The sequence below is a fragment of the Arachis stenosperma genome, chromosome 3, assembly GCF_014773155.1.
Source record: "Arachis stenosperma cultivar V10309 chromosome 3, arast.V10309.gnm1.PFL2, whole genome shotgun sequence".
In the NCBI taxonomy this organism is placed as follows: Eukaryota; Viridiplantae; Streptophyta; class Magnoliopsida; order Fabales; family Fabaceae; genus Arachis; species Arachis stenosperma.
Genome location: NC_080379.1, coordinates 24513512 through 24528588, shown reverse-complemented (window position 1 = coordinate 24528588; position 15077 = coordinate 24513512). Strand labels below are relative to the sequence as shown.

Genomic DNA, 15077 nt, shown 5'->3' with positions numbered 1-15077 from the left:
TAATTCATATCGAGTACCAACGCCAGATCAGGACAAACTTACCGAGACAGACGGTGGTAAGCACCAGTACGCGGGCGACGTGGCAAGTATCTCAGCACCGGTCATAGTCATGGCAACCAGATGGATGATCTGGTAACGAATAATAGCCAAAAATATAAAATAAACAAAAAACCCCGATGATGTCTCGCAACACCATATATGTGTTTTTCCTACTCAAAACAAGCATAAACAGGTGCCATACCTTGTCATCAACGTCATTTCCCAGTAGTAAGCTGTGTAAATCAACCCTGTCTGCGGACTTGACTCCAATACGGACAAGTTCCTCGCTATAGTTAGAGGAAAGTGTTAACGATTTAAAATAACCGCGATAAGAAGGTTTAAAGAAAACAAAGCTCGAGTTTTACCATGGATCAAGGTTTCCGTCGAAGACGTACGCGAATAAGGCCGACTGTCGGTTGTTAAAGTCCATGGCAGGAGTGATCTTGAACCTCATCTACGATACATGTTTATCAAATATCAGTAGGTTAGAGCAGTTTTCGATAAACAAACTTACCGATTAGTTACCTTCTTGCTCGTTGAATGGGCAGACTTTTTCCTGCTGGAACCAGATCGCATAAAACTGTCAGTTCCATCACCGGAACGTCGCTGTTTGGCGTTCCTTGTTGCCGATGGTGGTGTGCGAAACAACTTTCTCATGATGCTGTCGGTTCCTGCAAGGGGTGGAGTACTATTCTCAGGCGGATCTGGGACAATCGGCGTTCCACTAGCGATGCCAGATGCAACTTTCATGGACTGCGGGGTTGACTGTTCATCCGTCTCCCCGTCGAAATCCAACAACACGATGGTTTTCTCGGAGATTGCCGCAGCTGCGTTGTCGGTCTCCTTCTCGAGATCCCTCTGTCGGAGAATAAGCTAAACCGGTTTAGTATCAGGAACACCTACATGACACGTTACATACATGGCCAAGGAGTAAAAGCTAACCAGAACCTTTTCCACGAAGCCCCTCATCAAGTCCTTGACGATGAGACCGATCTTCGGAAACAACCAGTCCTCTTCCGACTGGATCTGATCACCTTTGACCGCATTAACATCATCCGGCTGTGGAGCTTCGGCTGAGTTTTCGAAGTCAGCTTTGGGTCCACCGGGGAGCTACATATTAAAAAAAAACAAAATCAAATCAGTTATTTGTTTAAAGAATATGTGAAGTACACCTGAGCAGAAGATTTACCTCAGACGCTTGTCGGGGCTGCGACTGCTCAACTGTATCTGCGTCGTGGACCTCTTCGCATACGTCCCTGCATGTACCCCGTACGTGGCTGTTAATGCGAATATTCGTCTACCATGCATATGCAACGTACTGCGTTTTGTTGTATTCTAAAAGTCATAAATGAAACCTGTCTAACCTGTTGTGTGTGTCACCGTCAGAGCGTGCTTCACCGTCGCCCATTGTTTTTTTTTTTTTGTGTTTCGAATATTGATGGTTTAGCACGGTAGGTGGGTTTATTTTAAATGCAAAGGAACTTGCAAATGCCCACGGCTTTGTCCTCCGTTTACGGAGTGTGATGCATCTATGTTAATGGTACTCGGGTGTTGTGGATGGAGTCACGGCTATCTGTTGTAATCGTCAAACTCGCAACAAATCTTTCACTCGTATGGTACGTTGTTATTTGGGCTCGTTTTATGGTGTGTTCCGTATCCAAAAGTGAAAGTTCTGAGTGACACTATACTATAAAACTTCCTTTTGCAATCACTTATGCTGTGACCACTGCGGTCAAATCAATCCAAAACTATCGAGTGGCCTCCACTCAGGCGCTAAGTCACACCATGCCTTCCCCACCCCCCTCGCCATCATTATTTTAATTCATTATATCGTAGAGGCATGGGACTGCGCGCTATATATGCGATGGGCGTAATGCTGAATTTCCTACACAAGTAAACCGTCAAAAGGCATTTGTTGGGAGATGGGACAAAGCCAAAATGGCTAATACATTCGCTTCCTTCCGGTTCCCTTCCCAGCGTACGTATTAACCTTTTGTCCAAAGTTGTACCATTATTGTTTAAAGCATAAATATCTATAGAAAGCGTATTGTCCCATACCCCGAATTGACATATACACCTGCTCGTCTGCAGCTACCCATGCTCTAGGTCAGCGTGTCATAAAGTTTCGCCTCGGGTGCATCACGACGAAATTAGTGGCGGAGGTTGCTTTCCACTATCGTGCGCGGATTAGTAGCATCTAGTTCTCTCCCGGTTATGACCACCATTGCCCACGAATCTGGTTACGTTATTTTTTAAGCATAAAGCACAGGGTTTACTTTTAGGTGGACTTTCCAGTGAAGTCTTGGAAAACGACCGTTGGATATAATTTCAGATTGAAGATTTGATGAATATGTGTCCTTTTTAGTAAACCCTAAACCCTAAACTCTAAACCCTAAACCCTAAACTCTAAACCCTAAACCATAAACCCTACCATAAATCCTAAACCCTAAACCCTAAACCCTAAACCCTAAACACTAAACCATAATCCCTAAACTATAAACCTTATACCATAAATCACAAACCCTAACCCCTAACCCCTAAACCCTAAACCCTAAACCCTAAACCCTAAACCCTAAACCCTAAAACCCTAAACCCTAAACCGTAAACCCTAAACCCTAAAACCTAAACCCTAAACCATAAACCCTAAAACCTTATACCATAAATCACAAACCCTAACCCCTAAACCCTAAACCCTAAACCATAAACAATAAACCGTAAACCCTAAACACTAAACCCTAAACCCTAAATTTTAAACAATAAACCATCAACCCTAAACCCTAAACCCTAAACCCACAACCCTAAACCCTAAACCCTAAACCATAAACCATAAACCATAAACCCTAAACCCTAAACCCTAAAACCTAAACCGTAAACTGTAAACCCTAAACCGTAAACCCTAAACCCTAAAATCTAAACCCTAAACCCTAAACCCTAAAACCTTATACCATAAATCACAAACCCTAACCCCTAAACCTTAAACCCTAAACCATAAACAATAAACTGTAAACCCTAAACCCTAAATTCTAAACAATAAACCATCAACCCTAAACCCTAAACCCTAAACCCTAAATCATAATCCCCAAACCATAAACCTTATACCATAAATCACAAACCCTAAACCATAAAACCTAAACCCTAAACCCTAAACCCTAAACCCTAAACCATAAACCATAAACCATAAACCCTAAACCCTAAACCCTAAACCATAAACCCTAAACCCTAAACCATAAACCAAAAACCTTATACCATAAATCAAAAACCCTAACCCCTAAACCCTAAACCCTAAACCATAAACAATAAACCGTAAACCCTAAACACTAAACCCTAAACCCTAAATTCTAAACAATAAACCATCAACCCTAAACCCTAAACCCTAAACCCTAAACCATATACCCTAAACCCTAACCCCTAAATCCTAACCCCATAACCCTAAACCCTAAATAATCCATAAACCATAAACCCTAATCCACAAACCCTAAATCATAAACCCTAAACCCTAAACCCTAAACCCTACAGTTAAACCATAAACCATAAAATCACAAACCCTAAACCCTAAATCCTAAACCCTAAACCATAAACCCTAAACCCTAAACCCTAAACCCTAAACCATAAACCCTAAGCACTAAACCATAAACCAGAAACCCTAAACCCTAAACCCTAAACCCTGAACCCTAAACCCTAAACCCTCAATACTAAACCCTAATCCATAAATCCTAACCCCATAACCGTAAACCCTAAACCCTAATCCACAAACCCTAAATCATAAACCCTAAAATCTAAACCCTAAATCATAAACCCTTAAACTTAAACCATAAACCATAAATCACAAACCCTAAACCCTAAACCCTAAACCATAAACCATAAATCATAAACCGTAAACCCTAGACACTAAACCCTTAACCCTAAATGATTTTGCAATTTTTACCTGTTTTTTATTTTAAATATTATAGTAAGTAATTTTATATTGGCTTATTAACTTGATACACTATTTATATTGAATGACATATTAAAATGACATATAATAATAACAATAGTAAATGTTAATGATGTAAGCAAAAACAAATAATCAATATAAAATTAGTTAAATTATCAAATATTTAGATTTCTTAATTAAAGACTATAAATTTAAACTAAAAAAATTTTAAAAATATATATTTAATGAGAAGAAATTAATCTTCTATAAAATTTGTAAATTATATATAAATATGCTTGTTATATATAAATTTAATTTTGTCGTTATTGTCAAAACATAATCTAATCCAAAACTAGACCCGCATCTAATGTTCATAAATAAGCCTACATTTTTTAAATAATAACTCAAGCATTAGACTTTAATTACATACTTTAATAAATTTGTCAAATTATTGACACAAACTGACAGCCTCGTAATTTCTGCATTAAAACCTGCAAGAACTGTCTCTTCGATTGAACACATGGCAGTATAACAACAAAACCAACAAAATTCCTGCATGTGTAGAAAAAAATGATGTTCTTCACCGTAGCATTGCCCTATATATATTCATTATTTCGTTCATTGGATAAGCCGTTAACACTATCCAGATCATACAGCCCCACCCATCAATTCCCAAATCCTCCTCTTATAATGCATCAAACCAAGGTGAGCCGAAGAAGCGACAGTAATGGGATAACACAGCGTGTAGGAGGACGACGAGCAAACATATGGTTCACAGTCGGGCCTCATCTGGAGCGGGTGCGGGAACTTTATTGGATTCGGGCGGAGCACTGCTATTGAGTTGGTTCGGGGCGGTCTGCTGACCCAGAACCGCGGACAAAAATTTAAAAAAGCTTTCCTCGGTATTGTGGCAGGACTCTTCCGTTTCATCTTCTTTGAATTTAGAATAAATCGAATTTATTGTCACCTAATATCACGATATTTTTTGAAAAACGATGTTTAATATTTTATTTTATTTAAGGGGAATTGACGTCTCTTGATGTGATGTGAGTGACTGCTCCAGACGGCCCGCGGAACAAGATAGTCAGAATAACCACGTTGCCCAACGCAACGCGCTCAACAACTATATAATACAGCAAATGTGGAAACTGTATAATATACGCTTCCATCTACTCGATTGCCATTGTTGTGGCTAGTCTAACACACGGCATTGAAGGAAAAAAAATAAATAGGAAAAGAAAAGCAACTTGAGTATGGAAAATTAATTTCCGGATTCGTTGGCTAATATGGGGGAGCAGATCCTTCCAGACGATCTCTTGATGGAGATTTTCACTCGAACTGACCCGAAGACGGCGGTGAGATGCAGAACCGCAAGCACAACCTGGCGTGTCCGACTGTCTTTCGAGAGATTTAGGAAAGACAACACCCTCACAAACATTGGAAAATACCGTAATGTGTTGCTCCAGATTGGTGACCCGGAGAGGTACGGTTCAACCCAGGCTTTTTGCATTGTGGACTGTGTAGGCGGAGGAAGAGTAGCCGCGCAACAACTGGGTCCACGCAGATGGTGGAATGTTATCGGCTCCGATTGCGGTGTGATCTGCGTCCAGTATAGCACGAATGGTCCTGATTTGAGGCTCCTGTTATGGAACCCGCTGGTGCGAATCGCTCGTCAACTCGACGATCCGGCCGACAAACTACTTAAACAAGCCATCATCGGATACGCGTTTGGATACCGGGCGGGAACTGACAATTACTGCGTCGTCCATATGTCAAAGAGGCACGTCCTAGACAGGTTTTTGCACTGCAATGTTTTCAATTCGGCAGAAGGAAGCTGGAAACACGCGTACATAAACGATCAACGTCTCACTCACCTTGACGAGGGCGCAGCTTTTCACCTTGGTAAGGCCGTGTGGGTAAACTGGGGTGGACGTGGTTTGACGATTGCAACGCATGTGGTAGTGTTGGATGCAGACACATTTATTCTGAGCAAGATAAGGATAAACCGTAACTTAATTCAGCACGTGCAGGCACTACGTGTGCTCGACGGCATCCCACACCTGGTCGGCTATGAACGATCCCCGCACCGAGGACTATCGACCATATGGTGCAAGATTGACTTGGAATCCATGTGCGTCGTCCCGTTCATCAAGCGAAGAGTTGCCGGTCAGTACGGCGTTCCATGGAATCCTGTGACGATCATGGGTGATCGTATGATCACAGTGCGCGAAAACAACCACAAACGGGCAAGAGGTGCTAACGGTGGTTTTCTGACGAAGATTTTGTTGGTTCAGATTAATTTACTTAACCGACACAGAGTCACCGCATTCAATGCTGAGTGGCCGAGTGACATGAACCTTCAGCGCGTTATAACTGTGGGAGTGGGTTGTCTAGTTCCCTAATAGAGCGGCCGCTATTGTGATTCGATCACATAAGCGGTAGGCACTCGGTGTGTAAATCCGTCGCGAAGACATGTGGACCAGTTGTATCGTTGTTTGTATTCCGGGCATGCTTAAAATATGTTTTTCAAATGGATTGATGTGTATCATGTTTTATTATACTTGGTAGAATGAATATGCGAAATGAAAATTATCTTATTAGATTGAAAAGATAGTACCAGTGCAATCAAATCCACGCAACAATTAGGGCTAATCAAATCCATTGAACTAGTCATGTTTTCCAGTCGTGAATACCAAAAAAAAAATAAATTACAAATAAAAATTCTCATCAAACGATCTTCACCGGTAAAAAAACCAACAAAATGATCGCGGATATCAGCACGGTGATCAGAACACCTCGCCTCCTCGTCGTCGCGACACTCGCAAGCATGTTGTCTTCCATGGCCGTAGATGCTGAAATGGCGGCCTCCAGATCTGCCCTTGTTTCATACAAACTATGTTGCAAAGAACGCAGCTCGTCCAGGAGTTCCTGTCTTGTCTTCTTCAACTCCGTGTTCTCGCTTCTAATGCCCTCGTTCGTTTCTAGCAACCTGCGAATGACGTCGAAGTAACGAGGCGGGGGCTCTGGATCGTACCACTGAAAGAACGAGCATTTCCTGCTGGTTCCGTACCCAGAACATCCGTAAAATCTTCTGCCCGGATAGTCACATTTCCAAGCGGTTCTGATTGGCGACCTCACGCCACAGTGACATCGAGGCATCGGTGCATCGACGGAGGACGAGCTTATGGAAGAGGATCCCTGCATTGTGTGTTCAATAGTTCACGAGGGGAGTAAAACACTGGCTTTTGAAATTGCCGTGCGCAACGAGGTTTCATATTCACCTCTCTGCTAATGCCATCATGTGTTCGCATCCCAACGGCCTTCTTGTTGACTGACACATGTGACGCCAACTTGGCACAGAACGGTCAATTATAGCCCCCAACCGCGGGCCGGATGCATCTTAAACCATGTAGTTGTTAGCTGACGATCCAAACCATCAACATTAAATATGTGACGCGTTTTCTCTGCATGTTATAATCTTTCTATATGAAAAATTTCGAAAATACTAATTCATATGTAATTATCTTACTGTCAAGTAATCTCTTGTTATTCGTTGTTGTTAAAGGATATTGATTAATAAGTTGTTTTATATGTTTCTGTATTTAAGGGGCATTAACGTTTTTTCATATGACGTGATTGACATACCCATCATGATGCACAACTGCGCGTCTGAGCGCTACACTGTAGCAAAACTAAAGAAGTGTATAGCAAAACTGACCTCATGCCCCCTCATGCTATGGCAGGTCACCTTTTGCTATCTTAGGAAGCACTTTGCAAGGGCTTGAATATTGGACGGCACCCGTGGTTGCCTAACCGGTGCAATTCTAAACGCATGTGATGCATCCTGCCTGAATGGAGTTGACCGTCTTCAGACTCCAAGAAAGGTGTTTGCAGACCCAACTTTTTGACCGGCCAACAGCTAGCCTAGTCAAATATCTTCACAAATCAAACCATCTCAAAACACAACCATATCCACGTACAACCAACGCGGACCAACTCATCGGACGCCGACGACTGATACTGCAACCAACAATGGCAGAGAATGGGACACCCACTGCATCCAACAACGTCAACCACGAGACGGCCCAGGTACGGTTGCGGTGCATCAACCGTTTTTTGTTTATTTATTTATTTATTTTTGGTTGTTATGATTATTCTACTCCCGATTCTTCTGAGTTAGTAGTATACCCGAACGAACTAACAAGCACCCAATGCTAGGAGGACCAGATAACACCGGGCCCCATCGACACCACTCCAAACGACGCGTTGCTGGAAATAATGAGAGAGGTGCTCGAGAACACAAAGGTTGGTAACACTCGTCTCACTTTCCGCTCTAACTGAATCGGTAAATCAAACCATCTGACAGATCTGTTATGATTTTCAATTGAAGAGCACGCAACGCCGAATGGACAGGGTCGAAGCGGAATTGGTGACGATTCGGCTGTTGGTGGGCGGTCTCAGAGAGCCTATCACCCAGAGGCTAAAGGAACATGCGGATAAAGTCAACGCAACGTCCGATGAAAACCGGATTGAGAAGCAGAGACAACCTGTCACCGAAAGGGTACACATGCACAACCCGATGTCACGCACCTCGATTCCCAACCGTAGACAGTTGATGTTTCCAGGAACGATGAAGAAGAGACTTCATCAGTCGTCGATAATAAGCAGCGGCGGAGACGTCCAAATGTCTGTTTACGATGAAGACGACAATTCGAAACGGGCCATGTACCCAAAGATGTGCAGGTCAAATACGAACGTCGATGAAAATAACCCGAAGGGTAGCATGGCTGCTAACTTCTTCAATCGATTCAAGGAAAAGGTATACGGGGGTAACCGAGGGACTATATCCTCCGAACGGACCAACAATGCAGACAACCCGACAGGACGTAATGGACTGCAGCCAATGCAAAACATAAAAGGCATTTTTCCCTTTAACACAATGACGTCATCCGACGAGAGCTCATCGAGGCCTGAAAGCAGCCACGGACGGACAGCCGACACCTGCAAGCATATTCCGCGATGACCCCCCTCAAACCTGACCAACAAGGGAACAAACACCACCAACGCATGGCCCATCTCTCAGCACGCGATGGACATCTGTAGTTACGTCTATGACCATGATTCTGACCCAACGTGAGTATTGTATCTGAACATCAACGGCTGAATATGCCGTGCGGCGTCATTAGTGCCGGAAGGCAGTTAAAATTGCCCTAAGGGTGTAACATCTTCCATTTGTTGACCGCAGGGAGATCGTTGTACGCATCGGGTCGCAACATGCAACTCGTTCTGACATGGGATGCCTGTTAGACGGACGGCAACCAACCCCGAAGGCACGTAGCAATCGATCGTACCCTCTTCGAATAAATGGATTTATTTCCGCTGACCCGGGTTTATTACTTCCATGTGAAGTCTGATTTTTTATTTTTTGTCGGATTTGTCTTGCAGATAATGGAGATGATCACGATCATGGTTGCATCGGAGGGAGAAACCGATGGAGATCACCCTCGATCCGTGTGGTGCTTGCACCCGAATTTTGCGGTACGGCCAAAACAAACTTCCGTAGTTTATTTTAATGCATAACTATGATTTAACGTTCTCTGTTTTAACACGAACCTTGTACCGTTGACATATGACGGTGACTTGTTTCAACCTCTGAATACTCCCTGAGTAACCAGTCCGATGTAATGGAGGGCGTCCACCCTGAAATTTTGGCACAGCGATACGGGGAAGAACACATGCACCTGACGGAATACCTGCGCATTGTAAGCTACCGACCAATAAGATTCTTGTACGCAAGTTATGGTCATGGTCAGACTGAATTTTGAGTCTCTTCTGGATTTCGGCTTTTTCTATCGATCGCATGTCTATATGCCAGCACTAGAAGAAGACTATGACAAGCACTGGTTCTTGGCCGTGGTTGACCTGTCGGACAAGCAAGTCTATCAATTTGACACGAATGCAACTAAAGAATCAAAGGCAAGAAGGAGACGTGTCATACAATGCATGGTAGGCGACGAACATAAGATCATCGTCCTATCCGAATACGCTAATCTGTTTTATGTTTTTGAATATGTGCCAGCTGACTGCGCTGGATGGAATTGTTGCAACTGACGGGTATAAAAACTTACGCTAAAAGGCCGCTCCCGAGTTTGCCAGTATGGAAATCATGTCCGCACCGGGAGTGCCCAAAAACAGTAGCAGTACAGACTCTGGCATTTGGGTCATGCAGTGGATGGCAATGGGACGTAGGTTCACGTACGCGGTGTTGCCAATTGTAAGTTAACGCATGCATACAGCTAAAATGCAATTGCACTGTGTGTCTCTAATAAACGCCGTATTGACCATTGTAGCTGGACGAAGAGACCATCAGGAAAAAAATGGCAATTGCACTGCTAACGGGAAGATGCAACGAGGAATGTGGTGCATTGCTTGCTAAGTCGGCTGCCAAGACGGGAAAGCGTGACTAAGATACGTCTGAAGGGGCGGAATACAACGTTTTTTTTTTTTGGTTTACTCATGCACTACAATTTTTTTCGTTGTTGGATGCATTGATAATGGTTATGTTATGTGACATTGTTGGGCATTCTGCAATTGACGGACAGTCTTTGTGGACTGATTATATCATGGGCCATACTTCTTATTACTTTTATTGTATACTTATGTTGGGCCCCTTTATGTTATTTGATGTTGGGTCGTTGGACGAGTACGGGATCTGGGTTTTAAGTCGACTCGGTTTCTCTGGACCAACACCAACACAAAAGAAAATGTTATCTTCCAGCATGTGCAAACAATTTAAAAAAAGTTTTTTTCAGGGAAGAAAAATTAAAAACGGTAAATATACAAAAAGAAAAAAATATCGTGATTATCTGCGTCGTTCGAATACATCAATCCATCCATCCATCACCAAGTTCAGGCTGACAATACGAAGTCATTACTCACTGACCCACGCAATGGAATGAACGATAACACTAGATTAGGCCTAAATTTAAATCCTGTGCTCATTCGGTGGTTATCGATTTTTTTTTTGAAATCCGGTAATTGCCATTGGTAAGTGCAACTATATTAATGCCCCATTAATGTCCACTCTAATCAGGTTTAAGTGTTATTTATTAAAAAAAATAACTTTAAACGGCGGGAGTTGTTTCGCCTGTTTAACGCGCGTAGGTTTGTACGTTACCCAAGAAATAAAAATCGCATATTTTTCGAAGAAGGGAAGCCATTGTTGGATACTCAACAGCTTCCGGCAGTAAAGAACCCAAAACCATCAAAGAAATCGCAGACGAGGTATGACCATGCCGCCGCTAGCTGATTGTCGCTTCTTCAGATTCATAATCCCCAACATGGAGAATCAAATTGTAAGTTTTCACTTTTTCTGTTCTACTCACATAACCCCAAGGCCCGCATGCAAGCCCACATCAATATCGATTTTTTGCTCCTGCAGAGATTGCCGGTGGCCTTCTCCAACGTTGTACGGGATAACATGAGCAACCCCGTCGAGGTAATCACAACAAACGGTCAGTCGTGGAGCATCTCGTGGGTTGTGGAGGAGGAGCATCTGCATCAAATCGTATTCACCGGAAGCTGGCGAGCCTTTTACGAACACTACCACCTACGAATCGGTGACTCAATGCTGCTATCGTATCACCAACCGAAGTTTTTCTGTGTGGCCATCCACGACACAAGATACTGCGAGATCAACTACGGAAGGTAACAATATCATTCTAGCGGGTTATTGGTATGCACTCGGCTAACTCGTTTGTTTTATGCTATTTTACGTTCCACCAGAAACTTGAGAAACGGAAGTCTTCCGGCAATACCCGCACATGGCAACTATACAGTCCAGTTCTTCGCGATAATCCTGGTGAACGACCCTGATACACTGGTATAGAACCCAATTTCAATTTCTTTACCACCTGCAATCATCAATCCATCCATCTGTGGCACATTGTAACCCTTTTTTTTTCCACTATCCACTACAGTAGCTCCCGCTGCAGTTCTCCCGGGAATATGGCCGGTCCCTACCGTGACCACTGACCCTAACCACGCCTACAGGACATCGTCATCGTGTGGGCTGGAATATGCAACCTAATGGGAGGATCGTGCTTCATGGAGGATGGGACGGTGTCCGGGCACGCTATGGCCTAAGGGATGAGTAGCTTGTGCTGTTCCGTTATCACGCCGTTCAGAACACAATGTACGTCATGTTCTTCAACGGTCATACAATGGAAATCAACTACTTGGCCCATGCCGGCCCCGGGACGGACTCCACTTGTATAACCGATCCGTCGGCCCCCAGGTCAAGGCACATAGCCGATGGGTTCAGATCGACCAATCCGTTCTTTGTAAGTCCAATCATGCACCGCCTGGCAAACCGTTTTCTCGTAAGTGTGCCGACAATTATTTTTAAGGGCAACTATTTCATATCCTATTCTTCTAGTCAACTATTTTATTGATCTAACCCAAAGAAATGTCTTCACTTCCAGCCGAATGTCCCCCCTCTGCCGGGAGTATGCGAGGATAGCCCAATTACGATTACCAACGAGAGGGGCGCGTGGACCGTTCGGTATACGCACTATGTCGGGAGGACGAACGGATGCTTTGGAATTGGCTGGTCTGCCTTAGCAACTGCATGCCAACTAAGACACGGCCATGTTTGTGTCTTCAAACGGCTTGCGCCGCAAGAATACCGGCTGCATATATATTGAGAACTCCGGTCCCCTAAACCCCAAGCCACCGTCTCCAACCCCATCCAAGTAACTCGGTCAAGTACGGTGGTGCAACCTTCATGTCCATACATCTGTATCTTGAATCTATATGTTATTAGGGCCTAGGAATACAATTCTACCTTCCCGTCATTAGCTTATGTTTTGGATGATAAACACGATTATCATTTCTGTCGTTAACGTGCACGTAGCATTGCAAATGGACTGATCTGCCAATATTAGAAATGTATGTCAATTTGTGTCTTTGAAGTTTGAATGTTATTTTAAGCTGTGAACCTTGAATGTAATCCGATTCACTTCACCTGCATTTTGTATCTTTGCATTTTTAATTTTGAAACTTCACACTGAGGTGTTAATACCCTCAAAATGCTAATCAGTAGTGGTTGTTTATTGATTCGAAGTTGTTGCCGTGCTTCATTTAGTGCATTTTACTCCTCACTTCAGGTGTTTTAAGCGTGTGTTTTAAATTACATCCAGAAGCAACGATCCCTTACAAAGAACTTCAAGGTCGCGATTGAACCACATGCATTTTCCAACGAGATTTTTTATGAGACGTGCATCTGAATATCCACTGAACGTTACTACCAACTACATACAAAATATCTACTTACCATACATACAAAATATCCACTGAACATAGAATGGCTGTAAAAATGCCCCTAACTACCATGTCCGGTTCAACAAAAGGGTGGACAACGACCGAATAATAATACATCAGGTTTGACAGTCGATTTACAGCTATTCGCATGACACCACTTAAACCCTACACATCCTGAATCCTGGTTAAAAACGGTGATATCTATAGAATATTTACATACCAAGGAAAGCCAACATACCAAAAACTTGTTTTAACGTGGACGACATGTAGACGGTTCTGTACCTATTTGACATGCAGAACATTTACATACCAAGGAAAGCCAACATACCAAAAACTTGTTTTAACGTGGACGACATGTAGACAGTTCTGTACCTATTTGACATGCAGACAACATTCGGTGTGCGGCTACAACCTACCGGAGAACGTCAAAGGGTTCGACCAACCTGTCGTTGCAACACATGGTGGTGACGACTGTAGGCCCCCTTTGCTCAATCGGCGAGAGACATGATTGGCCCGGACGTCTTGGTCCCAGCGAAGTCGCTGTTAGCAAACCCGGCCTGCGTGTCACTATCGGAGCATTGGAATGAAGGAATCTCCGCGGTCGCATACAGATCGCCGGATAGGTTATCATAGACCTGACACCAATGTAAAAAACAAATGATTAGATCCATTTAACAGAGCAGAAAACTTAACTACATCGTCTATAGAGCGACCAACCCACCATGTCAGTGTCCATCGAATCCATGTCTTCTGCAACTGAGCTGAATGGTTCCATTGTGTGACGCTCCGAACACATCGTCCTGTTGTGTCCCACCTCCCGGCACAAACAACATCCCTGGGTCTTCTTTCCACCATGAGCACCGTTACCCTTTGTATTGCGCCTGGGTGGATTTTGCGCCGGGGGTCTGCCACCCTCAGTAGGTGACCCCTCGTGTGGAAAACTGCTGTTCCCTGCATCTTCGTTCTCGAAGTGCTTCAGCATCAGCACGGCTATGTCTCTTGCAAACTGGAACTTTTCGGTGCTGTGACATGCAATCTTGCACACTTTTCGGTACCAATCCATCAGGCACCAGTGTTGCGTCAGTTGTACAGAATCCCAAATCACGCCCATCGACTCCACCGCCACAAGTTTTGCATCCTTGGTCCATCTCGGTAATATCAGAGACCTCGGGATCTCATGAACATTGTTAAGAACAAGCACCGCAATTATATGTTCGCAGGGGACCCCGAAACATTCCATTCTCATGCACGTGCATCGGACCTCCCTCGTATCAGACATTGCAACAACACGCCACTCCTTCCCCGGAGTGCCGTATCGAGAGACGGTGTGAATAAAATAGGAACCGTTGTCTTCAGAGTCAACCACCCTAATTGCACAGGCCCTGTCAAGAATGGGAACAAACAAATAGAATATCGCACGAGTGTAGTTGTCGGCTGTACTCCGCTCCAGCTGTTTCAGGTTGGTGGTCATAACAGGGTCACCCTTTGCGCACTCGAAATCAGCCTCCACCTCCTTTGCGCGGACGAACATCAAGCATCGATGGAAATGACGTAAAAACTCAGTGTAGCTATATCGAGACTTAACATACCGTGATATCACAGCGTGCAAGCCCTCGCACCTTGATGTTGTTCGAAATTCGGCAAAGAACTTTCCCCGTATGTGTGCTGTGGCCCAGCTGTGCCTTCTCTCGTACATGTCCTGTACCCATCTTTTATCGGCCACTCCAAATTTCTCAACCATCTCAAACCACTTTCTCTGAAATGTTCGGACCTCGTAGTCGCCGAGCATGCAATCCCTAAACAT

At 43.8% G+C, this 15077-nt stretch overlaps 3 protein-coding genes across 3 annotated transcripts; 1 reads left to right on the top strand and 2 right to left on the bottom strand.

Annotated features, from left to right (window-relative positions):
• Positions 1–6679: 6679 nt before the first annotated feature.
• LOC130965711 (uncharacterized) lies at positions 6680–7111 on the bottom strand. Its single transcript, XM_057890468.1, has one exon. The coding sequence runs from the start codon at positions 7109–7111 to the stop codon at positions 6680–6682; it is 432 nt and encodes a 143-aa protein (XP_057746451.1).
• A 4133-nt stretch (positions 7112–11244) lies between these two features.
• On the top strand, positions 11245–12657 carry LOC130965710 (uncharacterized). The gene is made up of 5 exons (XM_057890467.1): positions 11245–11307; positions 11394–11659; positions 11738–11834; positions 12139–12333; positions 12436–12657. Exons 1-5 carry the CDS (start codon positions 11245–11247, stop codon positions 12655–12657), a joined length of 843 nt encoding a protein of 280 aa, XP_057746450.1.
• A 1104-nt stretch (positions 12658–13761) lies between these two features.
• LOC130965709 (protein FAR1-RELATED SEQUENCE 5-like) lies at positions 13762–15077 on the bottom strand. The gene is made up of 2 exons (XM_057890466.1): positions 13995–15077; positions 13762–13908 (listed from the first exon to the last, which is right to left on the bottom strand). Exons 1-2 carry the CDS (start codon positions 15075–15077, stop codon positions 13762–13764), a joined length of 1230 nt encoding a protein of 409 aa, XP_057746449.1.